Source organism: Polistes dominula, unplaced genomic scaffold (assembly GCF_049000335.1).
Source record: "Polistes dominula isolate Pdom_NZ unplaced genomic scaffold, Pdom_raw_medaka contig_24, whole genome shotgun sequence".
In the NCBI taxonomy this organism is placed as follows: domain Eukaryota; kingdom Metazoa; phylum Arthropoda; class Insecta; order Hymenoptera; family Vespidae; genus Polistes; species Polistes dominula.
The window spans coordinates 1,850,781-1,860,234 of record NW_028301150.1 but is presented as its reverse complement, the minus strand read 5'-3'; the positions used below and the strand labels follow the sequence as shown (position 1 = coordinate 1,860,234).

General features: G+C 30.6%; 1 protein-coding gene across 1 annotated transcript; it reads left to right on the top strand.

Moving 5' to 3' along the window:
- Positions 1-474: 474 nt before the first annotated feature.
- Osi16 (DUF1676 domain-containing protein Osi16) lies at positions 475-1,515 on the top strand. The gene is made up of 2 exons (XM_015317898.2): positions 475-991; positions 1,099-1,515. Exons 1-2 carry the CDS (start codon positions 475-477, stop codon positions 1,473-1,475), a joined length of 894 nt encoding a protein of 297 aa, XP_015173384.1. The 3' UTR covers positions 1,476-1,515.
- The last annotated feature ends 7,939 nt before the right edge of the window (positions 1,516-9,454 follow it).

The following is a 9,454-nucleotide window of genomic DNA, read 5'->3' as shown; positions in this document are numbered from 1 at the left end:
CTCCACCTCCACCACCTCCACCACCACGTTCTTTGATGTCTATGAGGAGGCTGATGATGGTGATGATGATGATGTTAAAGAAGAAAAAGATGAAAAGAGTTAGGATGTTAGTTGATGCTACTCTCCACTTAAGAGAATGTATGGAAACGACCGAAAGGCAAAAAGGAAAAAGGACTGTAGTAACATTGGTGGTAAGTCGCTCTATATAAACTGCAACTATCCGATGCCATAACCAGTGCAGTATACGCGCCTCGTTCGTCAACTTCGAGAGGTCCTTCTTCTATTTTAATATTCAACATCAACAAATTTCATTATAAAATTAGAAGAAGGATACAGGAAACAATTTTTTTTTTTTAATTTAATAACATAAATAATTCACCAAAACGAATCAAATAATTGTTTTATTTTTTTTTAAATTTCTAACAACAACAAAATTAAATAAATTGAATAAAAGTGAATTAATATCGATTCAATATGAAGGGTTTTGCCAAGATACCATACGAAAGTTCGATCGGTTATTATCGGATCTTGGTGATATTTTTGCTACTAGGATGCATCAATGGGGAAATCGAAAGACATAGTTCGAGACAAATGGTTGAGGAATCATCTGAAACTTTGTCATCAACTTTGAAAAAGGATTGTGGAAAATCTTACAGTATAACTTGTCTCAAATTGGACGTTCAAACATTACTTGAAAGATTGGCGGAACAAGATGAATTTTCACTATTACCTGGATTAGTTGTGGTCAAGGAAAATGTATCGGATAATGCTTTATCTGATCCCGAAATCGTTGCAACACTTGCCAGAGATTTTCCTAATGACGTTGAAAAAAGATTGGACGCATATCTCGTACACAAAATTGGTACTTATTTGAAGTCTCATTCGATATCGATCAAATTATTCGATCCTAAGATGTTCGAGGCTGCCAGAAGTTTCAACGAGGACGCATTGGCTCAATTGGGTTTGAACGGAAATCAAAATGCTGAAACAGGTTAATAAATGTTGTCCTTTTAATTGTATTTTTTCTGTTAATCGTGTTAAAAATGTATTTTTCTTTTCTTTATTCTCATTTGAATGATCTTTTGTTTCTTTTTACAGGACGTAAAAGAAAAGGTGGAAACGGTGGTATGATGGCAGGTCTGATGATGATGAAAGGTACACTAGGTGCTGTTGGTTTTGGTGCGTTAGCACTTTTAGCTGGTAAAGCTCTGATGACTGGTTTGATGGCACTCATGTTATCTGCGATCGTTGGATTGAAATCACTAGCAAGCGGTGGAGAAAAAAAGACAACATATGAGATTGTTAGCAAGCCGGTTTACTCGAGTTCACATACTCATAGTTCTGAGGAACATCACGGACACGGTTACGGACATTCGGGATACGGAAGATCTCTCGATTTGGTACAAGATACCATTCAGGAAGCTGTACGAAAATATGGGAATGCGCGTGATCGTCGTGCTATAAGAATTAATTAATATCATTCATTTCATTTTATTTTTTCATCAACGAGTAGTACCTGGACTCACCATTGACACGAGATCATTCAACAAACCCTTTTTTTTTTTATTCCTTTTCTATTCTTTTAGTTTCTTATTCACGTTAAAACTAAACCGTTCTTATTTATATCAGTTAATCATACTTCGTTGATATCCTTTTGCATCATTTACTTCTTTTTCTCCTTCTTCAATCCTTTCTCCGACCTCGTTTTCTAACCATTCGCTCATAAATTTTCAACTAATCGTTCTATCCTTTTTTTTTCTTTTTTCTTAAAACCATCTACTCCCTCGTCATTGGCACGGTCTCATTTTTCTTTACCCTAAGTCACTGCATCACTGATTATCATAGTTCATTGTTGTTGTTATATTTTTTTTTTTTTTTAAATTATTTAGAATATTTATTGAGAACAATGCTCCTCTTACGGAGCGGCAATGCGTATATGACTGTTATTAATTATTATAAAAAAATAATTGTTATAAATATATATATATACATATATATATATATATTTATATATTTATTTCATTCATAATTTCTTAATAAAATTTATTTGTGATAATGTCTAATAATCGTTTTATTATTATTATTATTATTACTATACCTCTTTATTTTATTTAAATAAATTTCTAACGAGTCATTAGAAATTTTGTTTGTTTGATTCGTAATTTCATTCATGCCGCATTTATTTGCAAATCATTTGAAACAACCTCATTGGCATTGATGTGAATGAAAGTATCGAATGTAAGATGTGAATCTAATAACTTTTGCGGTTGTGTGACCTACTATATATAATATTTCAATTAATTATAATATTATAAGTAATATATACATACATATATAAAAATGGAAGTAAATAAAGTTTTATATCCTGGACGATGTGTTCAATAATTCGATTTTGTTTAAATAATAATCTCGAATGCGAACATTATTTTTTCTTCGACACCAACGTAGAGCAATTTGATATGCAACCGTGAACGCGTGGTCAACATCTCTCAGGTGTTTTCTTTTCCCATAGGATACCATATACTATATGTATCTTGTTAACAAAATAATAAAAATAAAATGCATAATGTATAATACATAATAATTTGTTTTATCTATCGATATTAAATTGCAAAATAAATTATTATTTTATTTCGTATAAATAAATAATTTTTCAATAACCTTTGTTTATTTGTTGAGTTATGAGTTGAGTTGAGTATATATATATATTTTTTTTTTTGGAATAAAACTTAACACGTTGATTAGAAATATTTGTTTAATCGAAATATAATAATTTAAATATTAACAAAATAAAAAGGATATGGATATATAAATATTGGGGAAGAGATAACAATTTGAATAGATAAAACGAGGTCAGATTTTCTGATTTTTGTTCGAAATATTAAAAACAAACTTAGAATAAAACCAAACGAATGATCACTTAAAGAAGGATCCGTCGATCTTAAAGGTCATGAAACTTATCATTACGCTATTGTCGCGAATAAGGTAAATGACAATCGTGACAGACTGTTGAAAAAATAACAACTGGTGACATAAATATCGTTGTATATAAGAGATCAACGTTTTCGAAATATTCAAAAGCATCAGAGTCAGTCGTGGATTGACTTGAAAGTGTCATTTAGTTAGTGACGACGACGACGACGTGTATTCATCGTCACAGTAATAATCGTCATCGTTATCTTCGTGTTAACAAAAAAAGTGTTTATCATCGGATCAATGTTAACAACAACAACAACGAAGAACAATTGGAATAAATTAGAACGAATGTTCGTTCTATGGTTTTTAATCGTCAACGTTATTTGCATTAACGCGTTGTACGATGATAAAATTAATCGAATTAAAAATTACGACGTTGAATCTTACAATGATAATCGTACGAACGAAAGATCTATTTTTAATTATCGAAGAGCGGGTTTACGATTGGATATTAAAATAATTACAAATCCTACGACAAATTTTACAAATACATTTAAACGCAAGATTGACAATTTTCCAGATTTTCCAACCAAGGATATAGGTCAATGTGTTTTAGATCTGTCATTGAGTTGCATTAAGAAACGTTTTGCCAAATTATTCGATAGTATTGGTGATTTGAATGAGATCACGTTGATTGGACAAAATGTTAAATTGGTTAAAATTAGAAAACCACTTGATGATCGTAGATCAATAAACAATTATGGAACGGATGAAATTCGTCGTAGTATTGATGATTTTTTCGATAGTTTTGTTTTACGTATAACTTTGCCAAGATGGAATGGAAAACGTGAGAGGAGTCAAATCGATTTGATGTTTGATGAAACATCAGGTGGACCAATTATCGAAGGTTCTTCTAAAAATAATTTATTAACATTCAATTTATATTCATATTTCGTTTATTATTTTTACAAATATTGTTTGAATGAAGAAGTTGATAGAAGATGGATAAATTAACATTTAAATATATTTCATCACTGCATTAAAAGTCAACATATATTTTTATTATTTAAATTTTTATATACAGTAGCCAAAAAAAAAAAATTTAAACAAATCAAATTAGTTCAGTCACCTAAATTTAATGTTAATGATAATTGTTCTTTTTAATCAAGATAAAAGATAACATTTTTGAAATCGTTTCAGGAAGAGGAATAATAGGAGGAGGAGGAGGTGGAAAAGGTGGTGGAGGTGGCAAAGGTGGAGGAGGTGGAGGTCTTAAAGGTGGTGGTGGTGGAGGAAGATGCAAAATGATGATGATGGCAATGCTTATGCTTGCTAAAATGAAGATCATAGGTAACGTTCAAAAAAAAATTAGACATTTTCATGAAGTAGTAGTTGAATATATAAATTGTTACTTAATAAATACATTGTTTAAATATTTTGTACAGGTGTGATAGGAATGATGGCAATGAAAGGAATGATAATGGGAGCAATGTCATTGATGATATCAACCGTGATGTTAATGATGAAATTTTTGAAAGGTGGAGGTGGTGGTGGTGGTGGTCCATGGAAAAGCGGTGGCGATGACGGAGGAAAAGGAGGAGGTGGTGGTGGCGGCGGTGGAGGAGGTGGAAGTAATACATTATTTTTCCAATTTATTTAACATTCAAATGTTTATATAAAAAAAAAAAAATATGAAACCTAATTTTAATTCAATTATAATCATTTACAGATATCAAAGAAATAATTCTACTGACAAAAGTACCAAGCGGAGGAAATGGTGGAGGTGGTGGATACGGTGGAAATGGTGGAGGATACGGTGGAAATGGTGGAGGTGGTGGATACGGTGGAAATGGTGGAGGATACGGTGGAAATGGTGGAAATGGTGGAGGATACGGTGGAAATGGTGGAGGATACGGTGGAAATGGTGGAGGTGGAGGTTATGGTGGAGGAAACGGAGGTTACGGAGGAGGAGGTGGTGGTTGTAATGGTAATGGGGGAGGAGGAGGAGGATGTGGTGATAGTTATAGTCTACCAGCACCCGTCTATGGTGTACCGACTGGTGGTGGTGGTGGTTACGGAGGTGGTTGGGGTCGTAGTTTTAATTCTGCTATCGTATTACCGCAACTTCAAACGAGTCGTAATAATATAAAATCAAAGAAACATACTTCCAATCCTACTTTGATGATTGGTGAATCAATCGACCATAAAGAGAGTTTGGATTACGAAGATTTTCAAGATTCGAATGATAATCTTACCACGATACGAACTTATTTAAATAATTACAATTACACCACATTACCGAATTTTTTAAATATTAATAGATCTGTTAATGTTAATAATAATAATAATAATAATTTGAATACAACTTCGATCGATAGGAAAGTCGAGCAAGCTGATTCATCTTATAATTTCAATGTATTGCGACCTGTTTATACTAACGAGTGGCAATCTTTAGAAAATGCGAAAAAGATTAATACAACCAATCAGAAATTAAATGATAATCAATACGAAGGAACAAAAGTAAATTTATTAAACACAGGGTATACTACTTAATACAAAATTTGTAATTTTAATTAATATAGAATTAGAATATTAAGGACAAAATTATATATAAAATATACACACTTATATACATTAATTGTTAATTAAGAATAACAATAGATTGTTTTAATTATTATTATGATAAAGTTAAAAAATGATAGAGAGTCGAGTAAAAGCGCTATCTATTGCACAACGCTTGAACTTTCTAGGCACCATTTTGTTTCATTTATTGATGGTTAGGTTGCAATCTACTTAATATTAAGATAAGTATTTTAATATACTTGTAATTATTTTTTACGAATATTATTTTTAATAAAATGTTCTTATATCAAATATTTTATTATTCGTTATATTTATTTGTCTTGTTAAATAGAATTATTGAAATCCTTTCACCAAGAACCTTGGCATTGTGCCATAGCCTTCACGAATTCATGAGGAATACCGATTGGGTGATTTCAATGCTTGGTAGGCTACTACTACTTAGTCGATCAAGTAGTCAAAGAAAGAATTTAAGTCAATTCTAATTACATGATTTTATAATATTTCATTTTAAAGATAATAATAAAGAATTCATCTGTTTTAATATAAATGTGTTTTCAATTTAATTCTAACGATTGGAAAAATGAATCATTAGTATAAATCGTATTCTATTTGAATTTTCTTTTAACAAGTAGATATGACCTACATACATACATACATAAATAGTCGCGTGGCAGATGTTACAAGTTTTTAAAATTCAAAACGCGTTAAGCTTTTCGGTGTCCACAACGCTATTGAATTTGAAAAGAGTAACGGCATGCCAATTTTTCGAACGAGCAAAGCGTGAAAGAAGATCTAGGTACGAGAGAGAGAGAGAGAGAGAGAGAGAGAGTCTACTACTTTATTATCAGTGTGCGTGAGTATGGCCACGCATATTACTTTTTCGTCTATGTTCTCCTTGCAAGTTATAGTATTCGTATCACCGTTAGACAACCCAATGATTGGATCGCGATCGAGAAAGGATCGAGGAATCATGATTGGTTACTTATACTGGATTGGTCAAGGAAAATCGGTGAAAGTTTTTACCTGTCGTTTAACAAAAAAAAAAAAAAAACAAAAAGATAGTAACACACCGATCGATGTTCCAGAAATAAATGCATTCTCGCGTTTTAAAATAGGTGTTCACTTTCCTCTTTAACTTGGAATGCATCAGAGAATGGGAAAGGAGGGGAGGGGGTGGTGATGGGGAGGGGGAGGGGGAGGGGGAGGGGAGGGGGAGAAGGGGGAAATGTTGATTGCATCTAAACGTATAATAATCGTCAATTATTATGCGACTTACTTAATACTAATTGAAATATAATAATTCAATTGTTTTGATTATATATTAATTATTTGCAAGATTAATTAATTTCAAATTGAAATAATAATTAATTTTCAATATTCATCTTCATTTTAATTTCAAATACGAATTAGTAATGCATTTTTTTCTTTTCTTTTCTTTTTGACAACTTCCTTGAAATTACAGGTGACTTAATGCTTCGAACGATAAAAACAAAAACAAAAATTGACATATAATATTTTACTGTAAGATTAACAACCGGTTTACAGGTGGAGATGAGTTAAATCTTCTGAAAAGATTTCTTCCATACTATTGAAAAAAAAAATATAAATAAAACAAGACGAACAATAATTTATATGCATGTATAACACACACACACACACACACACACATACGTTTGTTCTTTCTTCTCATTATGAAAAAAGAAAAAAAAAATAATGTTCATCAATATTTCGAAAAAAGAGAGAAAAAAAATGTTACACGTCCCAATTCTTCATTTTATGATTGATTAATTTATTCAAAAATGAATTATTTTTCCTTTCACCATATAATATTTACGTTCCAGTTACTTGGTCCATTTTATAATACGATCAACATGTTCTCACATTACTTGTCATATTTGAAACAAAATAAAAATAAAAAAAAACACACACACACACAACATTTATAAAAATAATCAAATTTACTTTCAAACTTATACTTTGACATGTCATCGATTGTTTTTTACTATTTACTTTCGATTAAACATTTCAATTGCATTGTAAGAGATGGGAAGGGGTAACCGTTAGAATTATAAATCCATTTTATTATTAACAAAAAAAAAGCAAAAAAAAAAAAAATACTCACGGTTGTTAATAACGAGGTTAAAGAACAAAAGAAAGGTAAGGGATATAATTTAAGGACATTTAAAATTAATTAGACCATTTTACACACTTAAATTATTTTTAACCATGAGAAACAAACTTAAGAGGGAGACAAAAAGGTATTCTGTCATTTCTTTCAAAAATCATCTCTCACCTTTTGCTAAGTTTTCTCGCAAATATGGTATTCAGGCTACGTTTGAACGTAACGTACTTCTTACTCTTTCATGGGTAACGAGAATAAAAAAATATCTTTAAAAGAAGATAAATAAGAATAAGGTTATGTTTCTTCTATGAAGTATTTTCTTTTTTTTTCTTTTTTCTTTTTTTCGGCAAACAAATTTTCCAAAGAATAAATACAAGACGATCTTTTTCACGCTAATGGTAAGATGGAAAGTTTACGTGATTATATATGTATATGTATATGTATATGTATATGTATATATATACATATTTTTGGTTAATATTCCAACGTTAAACCAAACCGAACCGAACGAGGAAGTAAACATGGGGCCGAGGTTACCTACATACCTAACAACTTAACTGATAAAGTAGGTCAATGGAATTCATCCGGTCAGAATGAACACTCGGGACCGGTTGTTGGCCCACCCTATCTCACCTTAAAATTCTGTTGAAAACATTTTCGTTCAGTAAAAATTCATCGAAATATTTCTCACAACAACAATATTATCATTCACGTGTTATGATTTTCTCGTTTAATAATTATATGTAGTTCATTAGTTAAAATATACGATGACAATTATGTTTAAAAGTTTCCTTTTTTTTTTTTTAAATAATAATCAAATGAAAGTAATATCGATCGACTGTTTGATTACGCGGTTCAATTAAAAAATCAACAATATTATTCCTATTATGTATAAATATAATTAAAGTTGAACGTTGTATAATGATTTTACAATTAAAATTGAAAGTGGTATTACATTAAGTGACGAGATTTTAATAGTATAAATTCACTTTATAAAACGAATACCTGTTTTAGCAACTTGATCTGATTTGATTAAAGATTCAACTTCAACATGCTATGAGATAACGTAACAAATTTAAACGTCTAGTCGTGTACCGTAGCCATTCATCCGATGAATGAGAACACCTTCACCGCGATTATATTAGTGAAAAGCTTCTTCCGACCTCCGGAAGCCATCCATTTAAACGTTAATAGAATGTTAGTGTGTGTATTCTTATTCGTGTGATATAACTGTAAATTTAGGGAAAACAAAATTGAGTCGTGTAAACTGTGACACATCCTTCAAGAATAATATCAATCATTTACGATGATTATGACATTTAATAATTTTTTTATTTCCCCCTCCCCCTCCCCCCCCCAAAAAAAAACTGTGTCAAACGATTTCCATTAAAAATTCTTAGAATTTTTAAATGAGAAATCTCTGCTTCTCCTCAAGAAAACAAAAAAAAATGTGTGAGAAGAATCTTATTCAAAATACAAAATTCATTTCTATTTATTTAATTAATTATGTTATTTTTTTTAATTATTTAATTTTATTATTATTTTATATTATTAGAATACAAACTAACTTTTCTCAATTAAACTTAATTATTTTGTAATTACAAACGGATATGACGACTTTTAATAAAACAAATAAGGATTTAATGAAAAGTATAGAAGATGATATGAGTACTATAGTTAGTTGAAGAAGATGGTAACCGGTCTATGCCCTTATAAATGTTTAAAACTGTATCGTACAACGGTCTGATGCAACACGCGGGTCCAGTAAGCGTGGAATGAAGAAAATGATCGTTCTTAATTAATGTACACATTGTACGAAACAATAAAAGCACG

Coding starts and splice junctions, on each gene's coding strand:
- Osi16 (XM_015317898.2), top strand. CDS start 475: ATGAAGGGTTTTGCCAAGATACCATACGAAAGTTCGATCGGTTATTAT. Junction 992..1,098: donor AAATCAAAATGCTGAAACAG/GTTAATAAATGT, acceptor TTCTTTTTACAG/GACGTAAAAGAAAAGGTGGA.